Below are 26,598 nucleotides of genomic sequence, written 5' to 3' on the forward strand. Positions count from 1 at the left end.
CAGTAGCATTGTTTATGTTATAATTATTCTCACAACTGCTTATAGCCAACAGATTGGTTCTAACCTACTTAGAATGGGTTCTCCTCCCATCCTCTGTGGACACGTTGTTTTATATAGTATAATTTTTATGACTTTTAATAAGTATTCATTTGTTGTCTCTGTAATCATTATTTAGATACTTTGGATTTATATATAATTTTTGTTAGAGCTTGATAGTTTCTATAACTTATATAGATCTAAACCTGACATTTACATTTTATTTTTCATTAATGTCTGTGTTTTTTTTATTTTGCTTTGTTTTGTTTTGTTTTCAATTAAATAGTGTCTCCTTGAACTTCAGAAAGAGGCCATCTTTATGTGGAGTACAGACTTGGATAGTGTGGCAACACTATGTTTTAAGTCCTTTGAAGGTTCCAATTATGATGTGCGGATTTCTGTTTCAAAGCTACTAGGCACAGTGTTGGCTAAAGCTATAATTTCTAAACATCCAGGATCAGGTAAAATTATATAATTATTTTCAAAATATCTATTGTAATTTATTCCCAGTTAGTTTAAACAAACATAATGTAGTATTACTACTACCCATTGTTAATTTTGAAAAGAGGCAGGATATCTTATAAATCAATTTTAGTTTATAAACACTGGTTAGGTCCCAAGATTTCATTTTCTTTTTTTTTTTTTTTACGATTTTATTTACTTATTGGACAGACAGATCACAAGTAGGCAGAGAGGCAGGCAGAGAGAGAGAGGAGGAAACAGGCTCCCTGCTGAGCAAAGAGTCTGACATGGGGCTCGATCCCAGGACCTTGGGATCACGACCCGAGCCAAAGACAGAGGCTTTAACCCACTGAGCCACCCAGGTGCCCCACCAAGATTTCATTTTCAAATAAGTCAGTAAAAATTTGAGGAAAAAAATAAACTCTTGAAGAAATGTACTTTATTCAGTCATCATCTTTACATTATGACCTTTACTTCTGTTTTTTTTAAGTAAACTGTTAATTGTTATCCAATAATAGGCATGATCTAAATCTTGATTCTTTTTTAAGCAACATGAATTTAATTACCTATATTCAGCTTGCCATTTTCTAGGTTGGTATAAGGGAGCAGTGATGTAAATAATCCAAACAACAGGTATTTAAATTCACTGTACTTGGACAATTTGCCTTGTGTTACTTTTTATTTCTATGCTTCTAGGCAGTGAAAGATGGTTTTTTTTTTTTTTTTTTTTTAAGATGGGGTATTTTTGAAAACAAAAGAATTTTCCTGGGTTTAATCAATAGTGTATATCAAACATTGATGAGTAACTGAAAACTTGCTTTATCATTCTGTCTCCAAAGAATAAACAGTCTCACACAAATGAAAATGTGTTTGTTCTTTAGAAATTTAACTACTGAAACATCTGCGATCAGGAGTCTTAGCATCACCTGGAAGCTTTTAGAAATGCAGAAACTCAGGCCACACACAATTTACTAAATCCAGATTCTCATTTGAACAAGATCTCCAGATAATTCATGTGCACATTAAAGTTTAAGAAGCATTGCTGGAGAAATTGTTTGTAGTTAACATAAAGGGAGATTTTTTTTTCCTAAAGTTAATGTTTTTAACCAGAGATGGGAGAGGACAGGAAGTACAGCATGTCACAGACATCTGTGGAACATTATCAAACTTATAGCCCCCTCACTTTCCAATTGAGATTATAAATAAAATTTATAATAAGAAATTTTTATTTTTATTATGTTTTTTTCTAATCTGATAATTCAGTAAGACTTTCTTATTTATTGGGAGGTAGGGGAAAGGTGAATGGGAACAGGTCAGGAAGTCACCAAAAGAACCCAAACCAAAAAAATGTTGTTCAGGACTTTTAGGAGGTTAAATCTTAAGCCGCCTAAGAAATTGAAATTGGAAGAAATGTTTAATTAAATCCTTTTTTTTTTTTTTTCAAATATTTTATTTATGTATTTGACAGAGAGAGTGGGAGAGACCACAGCAGGGGGAGCAGCAGAGGGAGAGGGAAGCAGACTGCCTGCTGAGCATGATCCCAGGATCATGACCTGAGCCACCCAGGTGCCCCTAATCAAATCCTTTTTAAAAATGTAAATTGCATTTTTACATTGTAAAATGTAAATTGCATTTCTGTAAATGAACCATTAGCAGTAGCACACAGTTTCAGTAAAAACAAGCAAAATGTAGAATTGCTTAAGTTTTGAATGAATATTTAAATGTATATGCTTCGATGGTAGCTCTGAATTAAACTAGCGTTTTTGTAATCAGACTAAGCAAAGTGAAGAATCAGCTTCACCCACAGTAAAAATCCTTGGCCTAATCTTTTGTTAGAAATTCTATCATCTTGCCTCTGTAAGTTTTAGCTTACAAATAATTGAGTTATGTTTGTGCAACTAAAAAGTGATCTAGATACCATAATAGATTTTTTTACAGTCAGGGACTAATAACAACATAGTGCTTAATAATTTAAAAAACAAATGCAGTGAAGGTTAGCATACTCAACTACAAAAGATTATAAGTACGGAACTGAGCGATTTTCTTAGTTAAACTAATAGGTTTCAGACAGGTGATAGGTTATTCCAAGGCACCCAAAAAGCGGGGATTGAGGAACACCTGGGTGGCTCACTTGGTTCAGCTAAGGTCATGATCCCAGGCTCACTGCTCAGTGGGGAGCCTGTTTCTCCCTCTCCTATTCTCCTTCCCCCCTACTCATGTGCTTTAAATAAATAAATAATTAAAAAAATTTAAGAGCAGGGATTGAGTATGACACTTTCTTATCATTGGAACAAGTTGCCAGGAATTTATGTGATTTTTTTTAATATATATAATTTAATATATATCATTCTCTCACTTTTTCAAGGATATTGCTCTAGGAAGTCTCCTCTCTCATACTAGCTTTTACCTCTCTATTGGATTATTACCTACAAAAACATCCTTCAGTTTCTGCCATTTTTAAAAGAAAAAAATTCTTGTATCTTCTCAGCCAGTTGGAGCTCCATTTCTCTTCCCTTTGCATTAAAGTTTCTCAGAAGAGTTTCTTGATAGTGTCTTTAGTTTCCCTCCAATCATATCTTTCAAACCCACTTCAGTTAGGATTTCCCCCGCATTCACTCCACCAAAACTGTTTTTGTCAAGGTCATCAAAGACCTCCGTGATCTTTCATTCATTCAATAAATACTTGTTTATACTTGGGATCTTTTCTGAGCACATGGGATATGTTATTGAACAAAACAAAAACCCCTGCCCTTATTGAGGTGATGTTTGTACTCAGCCACCTAAAGCCAGTGAGCAGTTCTCAATTGTCTCACTAGATGTTTCAGCATCATTTAAGTTAGCTGATTATCTTCCTTGTCTTTTTTCACTGTGCTTATATAACTTCATTCTCTCTTTGTTGTCCTTCTTCCTCACTAGAAATTCCTGTTTCATCTTCCTTGTTGATTCCTTAACTTTATAGAAGAGTTGCCTAATACTTGTTCTTTTGCAGTATGTGTATGCTTATCCTCTTGGTGATCCTATCTAATCTAATGGCTTAAATACCATCTATATGTCAGGGATTATTGGATCTATATCTTTAGCCTGGGCATCAAGCTCATATCTAGCTGCCTATTTGACATCTCTTTGGGTGTTTATTTGATGTTTCAAATTAACTTTTCCTGAAGGGTATACCTGATCTCTCCTCCTCTAGAACATACACACACCTTGCTAATCTCAGTTGATACCAACTCTGTCCTTCCAGGTGTTGAAATCAAAATTTGTAAAGTCACCCATGATTCTTACCTCTCACACTCAGTAGCTTCTCTACTCGACAATCTTAAAGCATACCCAGAATTGGGACCCCTTGGAGAATAGGCTAATTATGGGGTTGGCAAAGGAAATGTCTGAAGATGACCTTGGAACATACTGTTGTGTCAAAAAAAATTAGGTGCTCCCACTGGCCAGCTCTTTGAAGTTAATTCCACTGGTCAAATCCAAGACAGTATTAGAAGCAAAATTAATAATGACAAATGGATTATACCTATTAAATAAAAAAGAAATCTATGAGTGCATACTGAAAGTAAGTAAATAAAGGAGAATGGAAAGCTCTTTTTTACAGTAAAATGCCAACTAATAAAGGTAGACGGAATGATTATTAGATAATGACCCTTTTGTAGTCGTTGTAATAATTTATGCAGGTAGGAATCCTCATTGCATTGTTGGATGAAAGTTTGATGGGTTACAGCATATTTTTATTGTCCTAAAGTATCACCACACAAGTTACATAGTAATTATAAAAGGAAAATTGATATTTTTATAGTGAACAGACCTGGCAGACAAACCTTATTCAAGTGTTCAAGTATCCTAACACTAACATAGGGACAGACTGATCGCAAGCTGACAGTGCGTTTTGATGCTACACATTGAGAAGGCTTATAATTACTTACATAGTTCTCCTGCCAAAAATTCTGAGGAAATACTAGACAGACTCAATTTTGAGTGCTGTTGTATAAAACAACTAGTCATGCACAAACTCTTCAAAAATGGAAAAAGTGATGAGAATATTGTGAGTCTAGGTGAAGGGTACATGGGAGGTTTTTTTACTATTTTTGTAGTTCTTTTTGTTTTTGTTGTTGTTGTTTTTAAAGATTTTATTTATTTGACAAACAGAGATCACAAGTAGGCAGTGAGGCAGGCAGAGAGAGAAGAGGAGGAAGCAGGCTCCCTGCTTAGCAGAAAGCCCGATGTGGGGCTCAATCCCAGGACCCTGAGATCATGACCCGAGCCGAAGGCAGAGGCCCAACCCACTGAGCCACCCAGGCACTCCTGCAGTTATTTTTGTAATGTGATTTTGAAACTTTTTCAAGTAAAAACTTAAAAATACATGTTTATGCAGACTACTCTTCTGCAACCACCTTGATCTAAGCCACCATCACCTTTTGCTTGAGTTACTAAATTGCTTCTAGTGGGCTTCCCTGCTTCTCCCTGTGCCCTCTTCTACAGTCTTGACTCTGCACTGAAGCATAGTGACAGATTATGTCACTCCTCTGCTTAGGCTCCTTCACTGGTACCTCACTTCACATCTACAAAGACCAGTGCCTTCTCTTTCCCCATGCTTACACTCTGGCCTTTTTCCTACTAGATTCCTCCATTGCTCTGTTCACATAGCTCTACTTGAACCAAGGCCTTTTTGGTCTGGGTATTTCCTCTGCCTAGAACACTTCCCTCACTGTCCTCAAACTATGTTCAGATGTCACCTTTCCAAAGAATCCTACCTTGACTACCCTACTTAAAATCGCAAATACTTCCCCCAGTATTCCTGAGCCTGAGCTGCTCTGTTTTTTGCATCGCTTTAATCATTGTCCAGATATTATATACTTAATCATTTATTATGTTTATTCTTTCTTTCCTAGAATTTATGATTCATGGGGGCATGGATTTTATACTGTTCATTAATGTTTTTCTCCCAAATGCCAACACAGGTTTTCATTTGTTTCAGATGGCTATTTCCTCTTTACACTAGAGTAGGTTTTTTGCTCATCGTTTTGATTAATGGAAGATTATTTCTCTATTGTGTATGACTTGAACCAATAATGAGAGTCAGAGTTCATGACCATCATTATTCAGAAGAATGAAAGAGAGGGAAGTGTGTATGTATGTGTGTTAAGAGATCCCTAGATATTCACAGGAAGAAAGTCTGCTATTTCAAACTACAAACAAACTTGAAGACGCATTCTGCCCTAACTGATCTCTTGATTATTATAGCCTGAGAGCCAGCTGATCATTTCAGTAATATTTTGCTTTGATCTCTTCAAAGACTAAGGATATAACAAAAGTTGTACCTGCAGTTAAGAATTGTAAAAAATAGGATATGATGGTCAATTTATAGAAGTTTCATTAAGAGTTGTAGAGCATTTGGAAATACAAAGTTATGAGTTCAGCATTTTTTAGTATTTAAAAAGAATTTTTAAAGCATTTTAGACTTTTAAAGCTGTAAGCATTTTCATTTGTAGAAAGCAAGGGCAGTTAATGTTTTTTGTTTTAGAAGATGGTTATCCTGGGGCACCTGGGTGGCTCATTTGGTTAAGCATCTGTCTTCGGCTCAGGTCCTGATCTCAGGGTTCTAGAGAGTGTGCTTCTCCCTCTCCCTCTGTCCCTTTCCCTGCTCTTGCTCTCTCTCTCTCTCTCTCTCTCTCTCTCTCTCAAATAAAAAAAATTTTTTAAAAGGTTAGCCTTTTAACTTCTTTGTGGAAGAGAGGGCAATGGGAACACCCCATTTGGCTCAGGTCATAATCCTGGGGTCCTAGGATTGAGCCCTGTGTCCTGCTTCTGCCTCTCCCCCTGCTTATGCTCTCTGTCTGTCAATTAAATAAATAAAATCTTTAAAAAAAAAAAAAAGAGGACAATAAAGCATAATTCCTAAGTAGCTTAGTCTTTAAGATGTCATTGACATACTTCAGAGTCCACTATGATTTGACCTCTGAACCCTTGGATGACTTTTTAAATGTTAATGTGTGTAATGTCCTGTCAATTTTGCATTTTGTTTGGATTTTTAGTTTATTTTTGTTTCTATTAACGTGCTTACCAAGATCATGCAAATCAAGGTCTTGCATTAAAATTTTAGTCTGTAAAGTAAGAATCACGTGTTTTGTTTTGTTCTTTGTTATAGCAGTCTCACGTCAGAGCATTCGCAGATTATCTCTGGAGGAAGTTCTGGAATTACTAGGAACAGGGTTTCTACGTGGAAGTTCAGGATTTCTTCGAGCCAGTGGAGATATGCTGAAAGGAACCAGTTCAGTCAGTAGGGATGTTCGAGTTGGAGTTACTCAGGTTAGAGTCACAAATGAGTATCTACGTGTAATGCTCACTGGCCTATAATGAGAATTTTAGTATATGAATACTCTGGGCATAAGTGATACTGTGCAAGGTCATCACTCCTGCTCTCACATAAAACAGAGATGGTAAGGCCACTCTTTGAAAGCTAGATTACAAGTAAGAAAACCTTAGTTACCCAAAAACCAATGAAATAGGGCATTATTCACTATGTGTTTTAAGTTCCTAATAATGGGAAATTTTTGTTTATTTCCTTTGAAACACAAACGTTTGTTTCTAGGCCTTGTGTGTTTAAGTGTCTTACAGTTTAACGTGTTTTCCTTTGTGCTTTTATGTGCTTGTACAGTTCAGATGTAAGGTACATGTTAGGTACATAGTATTCAGTATGGGAAATACTGTATTTCCACTTTGTATGGTGTCACCTCCTAAGTAAAGATTATAGCATATAATCTAAGCCAAACCTAGGAAAAGTATCTTAGAATAAAACAACACAGAGGGCTTTGTATTATTTTCTAAATGCCATTGTGGTTCAAAGCAAATGTGTATTTTTTTTTTTAATTCACATAGGTCCTCAAAATGTTTTATAGATATTAGATTTCTTGAAAACATAAGATGTCCCAGTGTAATTTAAACTGTATTTCTAAAAGAATAGATTACATAAGGAAACTACTGTCTTTGTATCTCTGGGGTGAGACCAACCATTAACATTCATGGAAATAAAGATCAGTGATTCATTACTGTGAAGTTTCCTTTCACATTTCTAGACTAAATTCCCTTAGAGTTATGGTGTTGGAATATATTTAATTCTTACATTGTGTTCACGTTCTATTTGGATTTTCTTGTTCAGAATATTGAAGAGCTTGAATCCTTTGTTCAGAGGAGCCATAGACACAGTCTCCATATTAGCTGGCTATGCTGATTATTCTGAAACTTGGTCCAGTCTGACCAAAATAAAAATGCAGCACAAATGAAATCCCAGTTGAAAGACTGTGTACTTCAGTTTGGGCTTAATAGAGATAGAAGAACACTATTACATTTATATAGTTATATAAAGTAGCTTTAAATGAGGAAAGAATAAAAAAAATTATATATTTTGTAGAAGAGAAAATATTAATATAGAATTAAAATTATTTCATTTTGAAGATAAAATATTTTCTTTTTTTAGGCTTACGTGGTATTTGTTTCAACATTAGGAGGAACATGGCTAGAGAAGAATTTCGCTGCCTTTCTTTCTCATGTCCTAAGCCTTGTGTCACAGTCGCACCCTAAAGCCACCCAGACTCAGACTGATGCTGTCTGCGGTCGTCGTTGTGTTTCATTTATCCTTCGAGCTGCTATAGGAGGTCTTCTTGGAGAAAAGGCTCAAATTGCTGCTGCCAAGGACATTTGCCAGGCTATCTGGAAGTTAAAGAAAGTTGTGGGTATGGATTTACTAAGATACTCTGTTTTAAACAGTGCTGAAGGAATTGACCTTTTGGAAAAGCTAGACTGGTATATAATATACTAAATGAATTAAAAAAATGCTTTTGTGATAGATGTCAGTTGTTTTAGGGTAAAGTTGTCAATATATAGATGAGACATAAACTAACAAATAAGTATATATATATATATATATATATATATCTTAAAGGCTGGTGATAATAATTACTCAGAATTCATAATCTTCCTCTAGAGGTTGATAAAATGTTTTCAGAACAATCAGGTAATCTCAGGGGTACCTGGGTGGCACAGCCAGTTAAGCATCCAACTCTTGATTTTAGCACAAGTCATGATCTCAGGGTTGTGAGATCAAGCTCTGTCTCAGACTCCTCACTGGGCTGGGTATGGTGCCTGCTTAAGATTCTCTCTCTCTCCCTTTTCCTCTAACCCTCGCCCCTTTAAAAAAAAAGAGAGAGAGAGAACAGTTCATCCCAGTTCCTGTACTATTTTAAGTGTCTTACACTTAAGTGTCTTATTTATCTTGTATACCAGTAAAGTTGGAATCTTTTTTTAGTTTTCTACGCATTCTCCCTTTCAGTGCTATGTGTAATAGTAATTAAGGGATTAATGTCAGGTTGCTTGAACTGGATTGGTTATTTTAGTTCAGTTCTTTCTCAGAATTGGTGCAAGTCCCCATTGTAGTATTTCACTTAACTGCCTTAAGGGTTTCATGTATAGAGAGAGGTGGTATTAATTTTTGCCTTTATATTTTCTGCTTCTAACATCTACCCCCTATAATGTATTTTAATAAAACATCGACAAGTAGTTAAATCTTATGCTTCTCTTAGATGCTGTAATGAATGAGGGTAATGTGGAAACCCGGGTTGGCTCCACAGATGTAATGGCCAGCCAGCATATGCTGGTGTGTGCTTTACAAGAACTTGGAAATCTCATATACAGTCTTGGCACCACAGCTGCACCTTTACTGCAGGATTCAAGTGCAGGTATCTATTGTTTGCGACTTGTCTGAATACCTTGTTTTTACTTTTATTCTAGAAAACTTTTTTCTGAGGAAACAAGTCTTTTTCATATAACTCATTTATTATAGATTCCACTATAGGTTTGTTAGAGATGTTTTGTAAAATAAATGTAATCAGGATTATTAAGAATATGTTTGAGTGTTTTCTTTTATAATTAAAGGTTGTTCACTAAGTCACACCTAGTCCTCCCTTTCCAGAAATATTTAAGATAACATGGAAAAAAAGAAAAGCAAACCTGAACTCTTGTCTCTCATTTGCAGTGAAAACATTAATTTCTATGTGATACAAGTAATACACTTCCTCAAAGGTCCTTTCAAGCAGTCTCCATTTTCTTTTTCTTGGAAAATTAATCACTTTGAGATAATTCACATACCAAAAAGTTCATTCTTCCCATTTCCCCTTTCCCCAGACCCTGATAACTACTAATGTATTTCCTGTCTCTATGGATTTGCCTATTATAGACATTCCATATAAATGGAATCATACAATATGTGTCTTTTATTTAATCATTTTAAAAATACAATTTTTATGGCTTTTGTCCTTTAACTGTGGTACGTATTTCCTGCTGACTGAAGCTTACATTATACTTAGTTTGTAAGCTCTTATCCCATATAATTTAGCAATCAACATGAACTGTTACATATTTTGATGAAGTTGTATACAGCAAATGTAGACTTTTATTCTTACTGGCAGTGGTACTTCACTGTATACTTAATTGTATACACTGTATACTTAATTGGTTAGTAGCCCATTGAGGATCTAGCAAAGCCTCAGTTTTGTTCAACATTTTGTTCTCAGGCAAGGGTGTTATGGTACATAGGAAGCACACTAATTATGTAGATAAAATGTGTCAAAAGAGATTTTTTAAAAAGAAGAGGATGGAGTACAGTGTGACATTTCTTTTTAAGGTGTTTTTGTTATGCATTGATAATTTTTAATTCCTAGTACCAAATGAATAATGGTCTGAAGATAAAAAAGCAGAACATAGCTTATTTAGGAAATAAAATTTTTCTTTTGTGTATTAAACCAGTTTTCATATTAGAAGTAATTCTTGTATATCAAAATCATTTAGGAGCACCTGGGTGGCTCAGTTTGTTAAATGGCTGACTCTTGATTTTGGCTCAGGTCTTGATCTCGGGGTCCTGAGTTCAAGCCCCATGTTGGGCTCCAAAAAATCACTTATGATTATGTATCTTTTTAAGTCTTTTTTTCTATTCTGATTTCGCTTTTGAAAAAGATAATATGTTTTATATCTCTGTGGCTTGCTTATTCTTTTGACTGTTTTATGGCTAAGTTACTTTATCTGTAGAGCTAAGTCTCTTTTGTTTGACTGCCCTTCTAGGTCTTCTTGACAGTGTCATTTCAGTTATTCAGCACCCTAGCATTGCTGTTCGACTAGCAGCAGCTTGGTGTTTACACTGCATTGCTGTGGCATTACCTTCTTACCTAACACCTCTTTTAGACCGTTGCCTGGAACGGCTTACTGTACTTAAGTCTTCACCTGAAGCAGTGACTGGCTTTAGTTTTGCCGTGGCAGCTTTGTTGGGAGCAGTGAAACACTGTCCTTTAGGAATTCCTCACGGAAAGGGCAAGGTAAAGATTTCATTCTTCACATACAATAGTGACATTTCAATTTTTTTCTAAAAAACATCATCATCTTTGTGTTTATCACCCAGTCAAAACCACGCAGGACAACTTTGAGAAATCAGCTATATTACTTAATTTTTAAATACTGTCAAATGGTTGCTGTGAAAAACAAAGGGATAGTTAAAAATGTCTTATCCACACTTGAACAGGAATGGTTTCTGTGCTTTTTATGGGAAATATCTCCATTTAGTAACAGAATTTGTTCCTGGGGTTGTGAGTTTGAGCCCACATTGGGTATACAGATTACTTTTAAAAATGAATAAATTAATAAATAAAAATAAATAAAATTGCATTGTAAAAAATAAAATAACATTGTAGAGGACAGAGCTGCAAAGAGCTATATAGCTCTAAAATCAAGAAAGTTAAGTAAAAGCCCCATATGTTAAATTTGAATGGAAGATGCCACTACGAACTGATCCCCCTCACCCCAAAAGTACTTAAATCCCCATTCTGTCCAGTGACAAGACCTAAAGCAGTGACAACTTAGTAGTAAGGAAAAGCCCTAGTGCCCAGATTATGGGTCTAAACACCATTTTATGCAAAAGGGAATTAAGGCTCCATGAAGGAATGGCTGGTTCCAGATCTGGGGCGGGAAAGGCATAGTGTAAACCTGAAATATCTTGTCATGGCGGAGAATAAGGAAGTCATCATCCTGTATTCATTTTAAAAGCATACAAAAAGTAACTTAAGGGTCTCCCACTGACCAAAGTGGGATAATGTGTACATTAAAAATAAAAGAAAAACGGCAACAGTGGATTGCATAAATAGGATTTGTGAGTTATCAGAGAATGTTTGACAGTGAAAGCCTTTGTAACCTAGGCCTTAAACACATATAAGTACTTTTGTTTTAAGGTTTTACTTATTTATTTGAAAGAGAGCAAGTTGGGGGATGGGAGTGAGCATGAGCAAGGGAAGGGGCAGAGGGGGAGAAAGAAGCAGACTCCCCACTGAGCAGAGATCACCCTGAGCTGAACACAGATACTTAACCAACTGAGCTGCCCAGGCGCCCCCATATATGTACTTCTTAAGAATTAAATCACCAGGGGCGCCTGGGTGGCTCAGTGGGTTAAAGCCTCTGCCTTCGGCTCAGGTCATGATCCCCGCATCGAGCCCCGCATCAGGCTCTCTGCTTGGCAGGGAGCCTGCTTCCCTTCCTCTCTCTCTCTGCCTGCCTCTCTGCCCACTTGTGATCTCTGTCAAGTAAATAAATAAAATCTTTAAAGAAAAAAGAATTAAATCACCATTCCTTGCTTTCTCACTCTCACTCCTACATCATTGTTAGTATTATACTATATCTGTCATTTAGCTTTTGCAGAAGAATGTACCATTACTTCAGAAGCTGTAAAACTGCTTTTTGAGTATTGCCAATGTCACTTGAGTAAGGTGATTGACAACTAATATATTCTGTCATATGTTTCTAAGCGAAGAATTGCCATTGAATGTATTTAATTAGATTTAATATCCTCAGATCATACTTGTTAGGCAGAAAGGATTGGCTTACTTTATCCTTGTTTTTATTGAGTGTTACTCATTGATTATATTGGCTTCAAGTAGTCCTAAATTAGTAGTAAGTTGATTGGTTGTTTTAAAATACACTAGCCTTCCTGTTCAGAAAATTTATGTGCTAACTCATAATACTTGCTACTTTTCTAGAGGTGTTTGGTAACAGAGATGTTTTCCCAGACATAGTAGATGCCTCTTGGACTCTACTATATAAGCATGCATTATCCGTAGCATATGAGATAATCTGGTTTTTCCTCTTTTGTTTTGCCTGTTTCATACACTTTTAAAGTATAGAGTCCCACTCTACTGTGAAACTCACTTCAATGTGAAACTATTTTAAGGACTTTTAATCTCTGTAGTATACTGCCTCTAGAAAGATTATCAGACATTCGAGTATCAAAATGGAATGCAAATTTTTAATAAGAGAGATACCTGGGATGCCTAGGTGGCTCAGTTGGTTAGGCGTCTGCCTTTGGCTCAGGTTATAAACCTGGAGTCCTGTGATTGAGTTCTAAATTGGACTCCTTGCTCAGTGGAGAGCCTGCTTCTCCCTATGCCTTCCACTCCTACTGTTTGTGTTCTCTCTCTCTCTCTGACAAATAAATAAATAAGATCTTAAAATAAATAAATAAATAAATATTTAAAGAGGAGATTCCTATAAGAGAACTTTCTCTGGTAATTACAGATTTAAGATAATTGTTTATAATTGAAAGTAAATTCAAATTCTGTGCACCTTGATTGAACAGTTGTACAATGTCATCATATGTGCTCTACAAAGAATTACAGGGTTGCTGTATACAACCCTGTATGTCAGTATTTAACCTTGAAACTTAACTTTATTTATAGTTTTCTCTGATATTGTCCTATGATGTAGTCTACATGAATGACAGTCCTTTATCACTTATATTTGTTATATGTAAGAGTTCATTTTTCAAGAGATTATTAATTGCTGTCTTTTATCCAGTAACCTATAAATTAATATGCTTCTTTATCTTATTTTTCCATATATAAATAGATTATTATGACATTAGCAGAGGATTTGCTGTGTTCAGCTGTACAAAACAGTCGTCTTTCAGCTCAGCGCACACAATCTGGATGGCTGTTGATTGCTGCTCTGATGACATTAGGTAACAACAGTCCTGTGGAAGGTTTACATGACTATGAAGTACTTTGTGTTTTCTGAATGTAAAATACTGTAATGCATGATTTGTGGAGACTTAATTTTTAGATTGGTTCCAGGGTTTAACTATCCATGCAAACATTTTTCTGTTAGCAGTCACCTTAGGAAGCCATGTACTTACTCCACCCCTCAGGATGTTTTCAGATCTCCTTTTTTGAAAGTCTCTTCAAAACCAATTTATGGGGCGCCTAGGTGGTTCAGTGGGTTAAAGCCTTTGCCTTTGCCTTGGGTCATGATCCTAGGGTCCTGGGATCAAGCCCCGATCGGGCTCTCTGCTCAGCGGGGAGCCTGCTTAACCCTCTCTCTCTCTGCCTGCCTCTCTGCCTACCTGTGATCTCTGTCAAATAAATAAAATCTTAAAAAAAACAACAACAACAAACAATTTATGAGCCTTAGGTGGGTTAAGCCAATTTGATCACCTTTCAGGTTTAACTCTGAATGACTTTGACTTTTCCAAAAATCATTGACATCCATCCTCAGAAAAAAAAAATCTCCGCAATGTAAGGGTGAGCAGGAGAACATACCATACATAGACTGTATGTGACTCACAATTCTATGATTATTTTAAGAACTGGTAATGCCAATAAGGTAATTGAATGGGATAGGGCTCACTAAGTTATATTTATTAAAAATCAGTAATTATTTTATGGTCATGACTACTATATTTATATCCTATAACTTTGAAACTCATTTTTATTGCTTTATTAAAGTTATATTTGAAATCTATTTTATAATTGTATCCTTTATTGCCAAGATATAAAACTGACTAGATTTAACCAGTAAATCATTTTGACACACACCTCTGAAGTTATTTGGTTTAAAAGGAGCTTAAATTAAACAGTCATAAATGAAGAACCACTTTAAATATTATTCTTGAGATGATTAAAGAGGTTTATTGGACTGTATTTGAGTTCAGCCTGTGAGCCAAATTTGTCTTGCCAACTCTTTTATACAGCCTCTAAGCTAAGAAGAGTTTCTACATTTTTAATGGTTTAAAATTTGGACCCTGGCATAGGTTATCATTTCACAAAGTGATGGGAATATGGTCGAGCCTTTATTTGCTTTTGGCTGGGTGTGTCATGCCTGCCATATTGATGATCTTGGTTGATTAAAGGAGAAAATAAACTACTTAATAAATGCAGTATTTCAAAGAATAAAATTTTTCAGAACAAATTAATTCCAGCAGAAGAAGAGTACAAGAAATCCCTTCTCTTTTAAAGAAGGAGATTGGGGGCACCTGGGTGGCTCAGTGGGTTAAGTGTCTGACTTTGGCTCAGGTCATGATCTCAAGGTCCTGGGACTAAGTCCTGCATCAGGCTCCCCACTCAGAGGGGAGTCTGCTTCTCCTTTTCCCTCTGCCCCTCCCCCCGCCCATGCAGGCACTCTCCCTTTCTCTCTTTCAAATAAATAAAGTCTTTGGAAAAAAAAAGAAAGATTAGTACGTATTTTATTGTATATTCATAATCACTGTACAAAAAAGGATTAAAATTTTAAATTAAATGTTTTGGGGCACCTGGGTGGCTCAGTCAGTTAAGCATCTGACTTTTGGTTTCAGCTCAGGTTATGATCTTAGGGTCCTGAGATCAAGCCTCATGTTGGGTTCAGGCTCTGTGTTCAGCATGGAGTCCACTTGTTCCTCTCCCCATGCTCCTCCCCCCACTCATTCACTCTCTCTCTGGAATAAATAAATAAAATGCCTTTTTTTTTGTTTTTTAGTTAATGCTTTGGGGCACCTGGGTAGCTCAGTCAATTAAGTATCTGCCTCAGCTCAGGTCATGATTCTTGGGTCGTGGGATTGAGCCCCACATTGGGCTCCCTGTTCAGTGGGGGACTTGTTTCTCCTGCTTCTACTTGTGTTTTCTTTCTCTCTAACTCTAACCATAAAGATTGTATTCATTTATTGAGAGAGATCACAAGTAGGTAAAGAGGCAGACAGAGAGAAGGAAGCAGACTCCCCACTGAGTAGGGAGCCTGAAGTGGGACTCTTTCCCAGGACCCTGAGATCATCAGCGTAACAACTGAGCCACCCTGGTGCCCATAAAATGTTTTTACTTACTCTGTCTTCATGGGCTTTATTCTCTTGTTATGCATTATTACTTCCCTTTATTATCAAATTTTAGAATATGTTGCTAGTAACCTAGCAACTTTCAAAAGGCATCAGTAATGTTTTTGGTCATAAGTGTCATTATGAACTCATAGATTTTTATATATTTATGTGTTTCAGTCCATTGCAGTAATTAATGCCTTTTGATCCTCAAGTTGTCTCATCAGTAGAAGTCCCTTAGTGCTGGTTCATGTGTTCTTTTAACATGAACCTGATGTTCTTTTGTAACGTGTTTTTGGGGATTTTTTTTTTTTTTTTGGGCATGATAAGATGTCTCAGCTTTTAGATTTCCTGCCCTAGGCTTGCAACCAGTGTTTTTCCAGGGAGTCCTCATACTTCTTTATGGGAAATAATATGTAGATGACAATCTGAATGCTTCATTGATTTTTGCCTTGGAGTTTTAAAAGCTTTTTTGTATTTTCACCATTTCCTTTACCATTTACAGTTTCCATCATTTAAAATATATTCACTATGCTGAACTAACATAAACTCAGACCACATTTGAATCTATTCCTCAGATTTTTTAACCTTTTTTGCTACACTTCGCACTTTATCTGATACCACCTGAAACAACTTGGATTTACCTATATATCTCTACATATCTTACAGATTTGTGGGTAGCTCATAAAGTTTATGGTTTTTATTAGGTATGTTATTTCTGGTGTGAATAAACTTATTCTCATTTGTGTTTTAACTCTAATTACTATACACAAATTTTTATTTAAGTTAGTTCATACATGTCTCTTGATTTTGACATCTTGATCCTTTGTGGGAAAGAGTTACTACACCATTCACTATTGAATTAGTGTGATATCTTAAGGGTTTAATGGCAGATATTTACGAAACTTAACTATGGATATTTTCAGTGACTGCATTTTTTTTAACAGACAAAATTTTCCTTTCAGAATTGCCTCTATCCCAACAGCCATTCAGTATATATGAATATGTATGTGTATGCACACATACAGTCACATATACAAACCTTATGGTCACTTATTCTTAATGGCCTTATTCTGATTTCCTGTAATAATTTATTTATTATAATTTATTTATAATTCTAGGGGGTTATTTATTTAATATTTATAAGATTTATCTATCCATTTGAGAGAGTGAGTGAGAGAGCATGAGCACAGGCATGAACTGCAGAGGGAAATAACCGTCAAGCAGACTCGGCTGAGCATGGAGCCTAACGTGGGGCTTAATCCCATCACTTTGAGATCCTGATGTGAGCCCAAAACCAAGAGTTGGAATGCTAAACTGACTGAGCCACCCAGATACACTTAAGGGTCTTTTTAGTACTGCCTTAAAGGAAGTAGGAAGTAGTGAGCAAAAAGCATTGAATTACTCTTATTTTGAATTACGCTTTAGGAGTTAGCATATGGACTCTTCTTAAAAAGCAAGCCAAGGGAAGAAAAAAAAAAGCAAGTCAGAGGAAAAATGGAGAAATTAATTCTATTTTAATCTACTATAAATTGCCTGCATAAAAAAAGATTTGTTTGCAGTTGCCCTTTCATTTTGCCATTACCTTATCCTATAGTATGCAAATTGGGCAAATTTTAAATGGTAATTGCATAATGTCAAACACTGATACATAAACTCATAAAAACTTCAGAAAGGGTCTAAAGAGGTAAATGCTATTATCTCCATTTATAGATGACAAAATTAAGGTACAAAGAGGTTAAGTAACTTATTCAAGTTTACATAGCTAGTAAATAGGTAGACCAGGGTATTAACCTAGGTGGTCTTCCAGAGCCCAGTGCAGTTAGTTCTATGCATGTTGCTTTACTACAGAAGAAAAACATACGGTTGGCACAACATAGAAATTAGAATAATGAGTACTTATAAACGCTAACCCAGACTTGTAATGAAAAAAACTTTGGGAGAAAAGCTGTGAGTTTTTTATACTTCCTAGTTTTTCTTTTTTCTTAATTGATAATACTGTCAAATAAAAATACTGTCATTGTACATTGCCTTTCTTTACTGAGTTTGTATATTCATGATCTCTTAGTTCATAAATGTTACTGACCTGAAATCTTTTTTTTTTTTTTTATTTGACAGAGATCACAAGCAGGCAGAGAGAGAGAGAGGAGGAAGCAGACTCCCTGCTGAGCGGAGAGCCCGACGCGGGACTCGATCCCAGGACCCTGAGATCACGACCTGAGCCGAAAGCAGCGGCTTACCCACTGAGCCACCCAAATCTTTTTAAAAAAAAATTTCAGGGGCACCTGGGTGGCTCAGTCAGTTAAGAATCTGCCTTTGGCTCAGGTCATAATCTTGGGGTCTTGCAATCAAGCCCCGTTGGGCTCTCTGCTCAGAAAGGAGTCTGCTTCTCCCTCTCCCTCTGCCTCTTCTGCATGCTCATGCGCACACATTCTCTCTCTCTCTCACTCTCAAATAAATAAATAAATCTTAAAAGAAAAAAAAGTCATACCATGGATACGAGACCTAACTCTTAAAAAAAAAAATTCAAGTCAGATGTACCACATCTGATTTTTGGTCTGGAAGAAGTTGCTGTCAAAAGTTAATATTACTTTCAGTATACAATGATACTTTTCTACTGAAACAATAGTACCTTGGATTTACATGATACAGTATAGTTTTTCAGGGTACTGTAAAGTATGCTCTATCATTTGGATCTGACAAAACCTTGGAGACAAGAAGTGTAGGTGGTGCAAGCTTCATTTTGTAGATAAGAAAAACTGAATCTCCAGGTCACAGCCCTACTAGAAGAGCTGACCCTAGAGTTCTTTATGGTTCTTGTTTTTCTTTTATTATTATTATTATTATTATTATTTTATTTTGTTTTTCCTCCCTGTACTTCACAGTGCCTTCAGGTAACAATTCATTCAGTAGTGGTACATTTGTTGTAAACAGAAGGCAAGAAAAAGAGAAAATTGCAATAGTGGATTAAAATATGTTTATTTTACAAGGGAAGTTCTTGCTTACTGAGTTTTTAAGAGTAATATTTGGGGTTTTTATAAGTGATAAGTTGAATAAATTACAGGTCCTGCAGTTGTCAGTCATCACCTTGCTCGACTTCTCCTATTGTGGAAGTGTGTCTTTCCATTGTCTCCTAAAGATCTAGAAACAGAAAAGAGCCGAGGAGATTCATTTACATGGCAGGTAACCCTGGAAGGACGAGCTGGTGCACTCTGTGGTAGGTATAGTTTAGTCTTTGTTTCTCCCTTTCCTTTGGCTTTTTCCCACTCTTTAACTTTCCCCATATTTATATCTTTAATGGCAAAAATATCTACTTATGGTGGTTTTTATAATTGGACATAATTAGTGATTATAACAGATACATGATAAACCAAATTTTTAGAATTCCTGATCCTGATTCTTAGATGTAATCTAGTTGAGAACTCTCAAGATTGTTTTGTCTTAAGCAGGCATCCAAGAAATATTAGACTTGGATTTAATTAGCATTAATTAAGTATAGTTTCCATTTAGTTTTTTATATATGAAAGTTGTACCCTTATATAATATATGAACCATTAAAAAATAGTATCTACCATGAATATTTGAACTAAGGAATTAGTATTTCTGGAAAGACGTGGAAACATTGATTTTGGTTTTGTTTATTCATGGCATTTTTACTCTTAAATAAAACAATTTTGAAATTAACCTTGAAACTCAGTCTAATTTTTAAATGCTCATTTTATTCTACATATGAAATAACTCCTTATAAAAAATTATGTATTTCAGGTAACATCTGCAAGAACCTAACAATGCTGGCTAAAATGTCATCATGGTTCTGCAGAATTAGTGTAGAACTGGCAGACTTGAGGTTTTAAGCTAATTTATTCTTCTACTTCTGAGCTCAGGGGTTGAGTAAAACCCCAGAAAAGCAACATTTTGTTAACTTGGTTGTTGATCTCTTTTAGTGATTTAGTGATTCTAGAAACTGTGTTTTTTTACCTTGATTAGACGTAAAAAACATTAGCCTCCTTTTTATGCTAGAGTTTCATGATTTTTTTTTAGCACATTTCTTTATTCCTCTAATAAAAATGCAAATGCTGTACCATTAATGAGTGCTTTTTTCATGGTTCATTACATTCTGCGAAGTAAAAGTCTCTTCTATTTTTCAGCTATCAAGAGTTTTGTTTCCCACTGTGGTGATCTCCTTACTGAGGAAGTAATTCAGCGTCTTCTTCCACCACTTCCTTGTGCTGTGGATTTGCTAATTCAGTAAGGATCTTCTATTTAGATTTGATAATAAAAAAAAAATTTTAATAGCAATCAAGGTATCCTCTGATCATGTAATATATGCGTAATACATTAATAAGGCCAAATTTCTATGGTTGGTGAATGATTTTCCTATTGCAGTCGAAGGCAAGCATTTAGTTACATGATTTTTTTTTTTTAGGCTAGGAACTTGGGAAAAAATGCATATTAAAGGGGAAGGAAAGTTACTTTGTGGTTATTGTATCTTCCAAACAGATTTAACCAAGAAATTAAATATTAAGCCTGTTAACCTTTTCAGGTATGCGTCTTATTGGTTTGTTAGTGTTATTCTGTGTTTGTAAGAACCAGATGATTGTTAACAATTTTAGTTTTTTTGTTTCTATATTTCATAAATTTGACTTATATGCTAAGGAAACAGAGAAAATCTAATTTATGTCATGAGCATTTGTAATTTCCAAATTAACGTATAGTTTTTAAAAGGTAATTGTATAAAATTGAGTATATTACAGAAAAATAAATCAAAGATATAGCTTATATAGTATAATAAAATGAACACCTGTGCATCCAACACAACAAGGCAGAGGTTAGCAGATGTTTGCTGTAAATGACCAGATTTTAAACATCATAAACTTTGCGGGCCATATAGTCTCTATTACATCTACTCAGCTCTGTTGTAGCTCAAAAGCAGTCATAAATAATCTGAAAATGAGTGAATGTGGCTATGTTCCAGTAAAACTTGATTTACAAGAACAGACAATGGGCCAGATTTAGCTATCCTTAACTAGAACATTAATAATACTATTGAAGTTATCTGTGAGTTCCTGTCTAATACCATTCTTTCCACTTTATTCATAAGGTGATCACTCTCCTGATTTTTGTCATTCCCTTGCATTTTTAAAAAGTGTATCCCATATATATGTTTCCCTAAAGAGTGCATTGTATAGTTTCACTTGGTTTTGATCAGGTATATGGTATATTGTTTCTGAGACTTTTTTACTCATCATTGTTTGTAAACTTCATGTATGAAGTAAGTTTGTTCATTTGTTTTGGTTGCTCTATAGTATTTAATTGGGTATGCGTATAGCAACTTACCTACTTCTGTCATTGGAATATCTAAATATATATTTTTATTATATATTATGTAACCAAATATATATATTTTCCAAAATTTTTGTATGTTTCTGTCAATAGTATATATGAGTGCCCTTTGATCCACTTCTTCACTAACACTCAGACATCATTTCTGGCCCATCCAGGAGGTATAAATTGGTATCTCATTATGATTTTAATTCATATACTGATCCTGATTATTTGTCATTTTATATATTTATTAGTTCTCATTATTTCCCCTTCTAGGAATTCCCTGTTCATGCATCTCTTTACCTATTTTTAGATAAAAAGTTTTGAATTAACAGACATTTTTTTTTTTTAAACAGACATTCTTAAATGTCAAATTTATCAATCCTTTTTTGGTTTAAAAAAAAATCTTTTTTCAGGCACACCTGGGTGGCTCAGTTAAGTTAAGTGTGTCTGCCTTCAACTTAGGTCATGATCTCAAGGTCCTGGGATGGAGCCCTACATCGGGCTCCCAGCTCACTGTTGGGGGCTCCTTCCCCCTCTGCCCCTCACCCTCCCCCACCACTCATGCTCTCTCTCTTTCTCAAATAAATAAATAAAATCATTAAAAAAAAACTTTATTCAGAGGTCTGAAAAATAGACTGGACCTGGTATTTTTGTTGTGGGAATTTTTTTTTTAAAGTACGTATTACAGGGGTGCCTGGGTGGCTCAGTGGGTTGAAGCCTCTGCCTTCGGCTCAGGTCATGATCCCAGGGTCCTGGGATCCAGCCCCACATTGGGCTCTCTGCTCAGCACGGAGCCTGTTTCCTCCTCGCTCTCTGCCTGCCTCTCTGCCTACTTGTGATCTCTGTCAAATAAATAAATAAATTTATTTATTATATAAAATATATATAATACAAATATATATATTTTATATATATAAATTGCATTAAATATATAATTATATAAAATATAATTTTTATTATGTCTTTAAAAATAAATAAATAAATAAAGTACATATTACATTTCCTTAATTGTTCTGACTATTCAAGGTCTGGTTTAGGGGATTTTTTGCTTGTTTATTAATTAGATATTTTCCTAATGATTTTCACAATGTATCTTTATCTTCAAATTTTTTGGCATAAAGTTCTTCATAGTATTCTCTTACCTTTTTCATCTCTGCCTTTATCTGTCATGTCCCTTTCTCCCTTCCCATTGTTTTCACTATGCTTTCTGTTTTGTTTTTCCTGATCCATCTCTTGAGTAGTGTATAATTCTCCTAATAGAGACTATGGCTATAAATTTCCTACTAAGGTTCCAGTTATTGAATTCCTTTTTTTTTTTTTTTTAAGATTTTACTTATTTATTTGACACAGAGAAAGATCACAAGTAGCCAGAGAGGCAGGTGGAGAGAAGGGGGAAGCAGGCTCCCTGCTGAGCAGAGAGCCCCATGTGGGCCTGGATCCCAGGACCCTGAGATTATGACCTGAGGCGAAGACAGAGACTTTAACCCAGTGAGCCACCCAGGTGCCCCTAGTTATTGAATCCTTAAAGTAATGATACTCATTGTTTTCATTTTTTCAGTTTTAAGTATTTTAAATTTCATTATAATTTCTTTGAGTTATTTAGAAGTATGTTTATAAATTCCTATATGTATAGAATAGTTTTTTAGTTTATAGTTTTGTTAGTGATTTTTAATTTAATTGCATAATTTTATTTAATGAATACAATTTGTGTATTATCTCTACTTTTATTTTCATTTTTTTAAACTTATTTATTTAAGCAATCTCTACAGCTAGCATGTGGCTCAGACTCACAACCCCAAGACGAAGAGTTGCATGCTCTACCAGCTGAGCCAGCCAGGAACCCCTATTCCCTGTCCTTTTAAATTTGTCAAGACTTGCTTATAACAAATGTATTTTGTTAAAAGTTTGTGTTCCATCTGTCTTCACTAATTTTTTTTCTACTTGAGCTATCAGTAATTGAGAGTGAAGTGTTCAACTCTTCCACTGTGATGGTGGGTTTATAATTTTTTTCTATAGTTCTGTTAATTTTTGCTTTTTCATATTTTGAGACTAGTTAATTGGGTACATAGAATTATATCCTCCTAATGAATTGAATCTTTTATCATTATACAGTATACAGATAATCTCTTTATCCTTAATAATACTTCTTGATTAAAGTCTAATTTATGGGTTATTAAAATGTGTGGTATGTCTTTTTTCTTGACACTGTGTTTTTAGCTATGTCTCATAAACTGCATATAGTTGTCTTTTTAAATTGAATTTAACAGTTTCTGCTTTAAACTGGCAATTTGTGGATTTCTTCATCCAACTTGTTATGTATTTTGTTGGTTCGTGCCTTTTAGCAGTTCTGAAAAAGTGGCTCTTATCTCTTCAAACATTGTCATTTTGCATTCTTTTTAACTTTTCTTTTGGGGTTCCAGATAAATTTTGAATCTTTTCATTTCGTCTTCCATGTCTCCTCATTTTTCTAATATTTTTTCCTCCTTTTATTTCTCTGCTGCATTCTGGGTAATTTCTTCAGCTCTCTCTTCCAGTTCACTAATTCTCTTTTCAGCTGGGTTTAATCTGATATGCCTTTGCCTCTTCCAGGACTTGGGATCTGCCAGTTCTTGGGAACCCCCTCAAGAGATTTTTATTTTATCTACCCTTACTTTGCCATGAACATAAACTCAATACAGATTCTTGTGTTGGTATTGGTATTTGTGTTCCCACCCTGATTTTAGCTCATATTTTGTTTCAAACTTTTTATGAACCTGGAGGTGTAGCCTTGGAAAAGTCCCTTTATGCAAGCCTCGCAATTATAGGACTGCGTTCGCGCTCTCCCCTGTATAAAAAAAAAAAAAAAAAAAAAATAGGTTATCTTTTGTCTAGGATCCAAGTGGATTTATACCTGAAGGCCCTCCAAAGACTCTGCATCCTCCTGATAGAAGCAGAAACCACTGGCAGTGCTTTCATAAATTCTTACTGTATTTTATTCGTCTTACTGTCTGTAAGAAAAAAATACACGCACACATATTCCTCTGAACTAAATTCTGTTGTATTTAAACCAAGTAAATGTGGAATTTTTAAAAATATAGTACATAATTTCTTAACTTCTTGTTAATATAATTGAAATTATTTTTATATGCCATCTGTAATTTTCTTACCTGGTTTTAAAGAAATAAAAAAAATGTAGTGGATTTATTCTTAGCTTCATAACTAAACAATTCTACCTAGGTTTTATAAATGTTTTGTTTATGTTCTTAACTGTACTGAATGATATAAACTGGTATCAACTTTTTAAAAATACAGTGACAACTCAGAAATTAACTCATTTCTTCCAGAAACTAGAAATAGTAGATATCAGTTTTCCAGAAAAATACAAATGAATAAACATTGCCAGAATTCTTAGACTACCCAGAATCCTCATGCTGTAATAATTTAGTGGATTTATTACAGTGGCACACTAAAAGTAATTCCATTGTATTTTGGTATTGCTAAAAAGATGGAGACCATACTCCATTTGATAACATGGTATCTTGCAAAGAGCAGTAATCCATTAATAAATATTTTTTAGAAGAGTGAACATCAGTAAAATGATACCTTAATACCAGTAGTGGAAATGAATAGAAGATTAAAAAGTACATGGGGGCACCTGGGTGGCTCAGTGGGTTAAAGCCTCTGCCTTTGGCTCAGATCATGATTCCAGGGTCCTGGGATCAAGCTCCGCATCGGGGTTTCTGCCCAGCAGGGAGCCTGCTTCCTCTTCTCTCTCTGCCTGCTTCTCTGCCTACTTTTGATCTCCATCTGTCAAATAAATAAATTAAATATTTAAAAATTTTAAAAAAATTAAAGTACATGGAAGTGAAAGAAGAGATTTTGTGATTGAAACGTTTAGGGAAACACTGGCTTGGCTTGTACTTTATTAAAAGAGAATCTGGGATGCCTAGGTAGCTCAGTCAGTTAGGCATCTGCCTTCAGCTCGGGTCATGTTCTCAGGATCCTGGGATTGAGTCCCACATGAGGCTCCATTGCTCAGTGGGGAGTCTGCTTCTCCCTCTGTCCCTCCCTCTGCTCATGCTTCTCCCTCTGCCTCTCCCCCTGCTTATGTTCTTTCTCTGTCAAATGAATAAACAAAATATTTTTAAAAACTAAAAATGAATAAGAGAAAATTTGTTTTATGATCTTAGCATGCTATTTTGATACTTTTTTTCCTATTTGGTGTTGGTATTCCAGATCAAGTTTCAAACAAAAACTTGGATTTTACCTGCATATTTATTTTTCCTGTTTGTTTCCTTCCATATATGATTCCTTTTCCAAATAATAGACTTTTATTTTATTTTATTTACAAATGCCAAGTTGTAAATTGTGGAATTTACCAAGTTTGTTTTTAGACAAAATACTGATGGCCTTAGAGATGTAAGTTAAATGTACAGTTTTGTTGTATAAAGTGTGATAGAAAACATGGTAGAATAATTTCCATGTGTGATACTTTATAATAACTCTCATAACTTATCATCACACTTTTTTTTATCACACTTTTTTTAAAGGAAAAAAGGAAACATAAAAGCAGTTATGTTACTAATACGTATAGCTGTTTTATATATCAACCTATTCAGTATTTTTGTTATATAACTTACACATTTAAGATACACTTTTTTTTTTATTTTAAGGCTTTCTTCAGTGCTAAGAACATATGGAAGCACTTTGAAAACACCATCAGTAGTTTATAAACAAAGGCTTTATGAATTACTGATTTTATTACCTCCTGAAACCTATGAAGGTATGTGCTTTACCAAAACGTTTTACTGTTTGTGGCTAGGACAGTAATAACCCAGATGAATGAATGAATGATATGATGTTTATTAGTACCTTATTTCTAGGAGGTTTAGTGAGTTCAGTCTTAACTATTATATTCACCATTATACAGTAAATAAAGTAAATTTTTTTAAAACCTACTTTTTAACGTCTTGCTTTCTTTTCTCCTCCGGGGAAAAAAGTCCCCAGAGTTCCACCATGTGGAAGAGAATGAGTCACAAAGATTGGTCTTGAGTCTACTCTAGACTACTCAAGGTTTGGTACAGAATATATAATGTAAGTCTATTAGACATTTGACCATTTCTGGTTTCCTTCTACATTGATGATCTAATGCACACATTTTGTTTCACTGTTCCATTCTTCACTATGCCCAAACAGAAGTTCAATGCTGAACTACCAAGGTATAATTGATTTTATAAAGTTTAGAGAATAGGTTTTGCCTTTATTGGGTTCAAATATGACCTTCGGTTACTGGTATACTATGATTGGTAAAATAAACTTGTCCCTGTTTTAAAATTAGTCCTAAAAACTTTCTTGTAAATTTAAAACACAGTTTTAAGAAAATATATTGCTACTGCTGAATTACCTAAGATGCTTGTTTTGAGGTGAAAGTTGTAAATGGTCTCCATTGGGAACTTCATTATTTTTTTAGTCTTAATAGTTTTCAGCCAAACATATTAAGTTGATTATTACTTCAGATCTGCTCCTTGTAAAAATACATTCATTGGCTTGTATCTATTCTGCAGACAGATGCAGTGTAAGAAATACAGTCATTCAAAATATTCACCTGTAACTTCTATTTTGGCCTTTATTATTACGTGAGTGATATT

At 34.9% G+C, this 26,598-nt stretch overlaps 1 protein-coding gene and 1 long non-coding RNA gene across 7 annotated transcripts in view; one reads left to right on the plus strand and one right to left on the minus strand.

The window, feature by feature from the left end:
• The window catches only part of HEATR5A (HEAT repeat containing 5A), a 111,381-nt gene that overhangs the window by 22,067 nt on the left and 62,716 nt on the right, over positions 1–26,598 (plus strand). For 5 of the 6 annotated variants that reach the window (XM_044231132.1, XM_044231133.1, XM_044231137.1 and 2 more), the window contains 9 exons: positions 323–497; positions 6,647–6,807; positions 7,976–8,231; positions 9,078–9,233; positions 10,612–10,862; positions 13,435–13,546; positions 18,708–18,860; positions 19,792–19,891; positions 25,624–25,733. In XM_044231132.1, coding sequence (XP_044087067.1) covers positions 323–497; positions 6,647–6,807; positions 7,976–8,231; positions 9,078–9,233; positions 10,612–10,862; positions 13,435–13,546; positions 18,708–18,860; positions 19,792–19,891; positions 25,624–25,733 — 1,474 coding nt within the window. The remainder of the gene's footprint in view (positions 1–322; positions 498–6,646; positions 6,808–7,975; positions 8,232–9,077; positions 9,234–10,611; positions 10,863–13,434; positions 13,547–18,707; positions 18,861–19,791; positions 19,892–25,623; positions 25,734–26,598) is intronic. The other variant, XM_044231134.1, reaches the window with a different exon arrangement.
• The window catches only part of LOC122893851, a 61,861-nt gene continuing 59,980 nt past the window's right edge, over positions 24,718–26,598 (minus strand). Inside the window, exon 3 of the long non-coding RNA XR_006381701.1 lies at positions 24,718–24,757. This is a non-coding gene — a long non-coding RNA (uncharacterized LOC122893851). The remainder of the gene's footprint in view (positions 24,758–26,598) is intronic.

The sequence above is a fragment of the Neovison vison genome, chromosome 13 (genome assembly GCF_020171115.1).
Source record: "Neovison vison isolate M4711 chromosome 13, ASM_NN_V1, whole genome shotgun sequence".
Classification (NCBI taxonomy): domain Eukaryota; kingdom Metazoa; phylum Chordata; class Mammalia; order Carnivora; family Mustelidae; genus Neogale; species Neogale vison.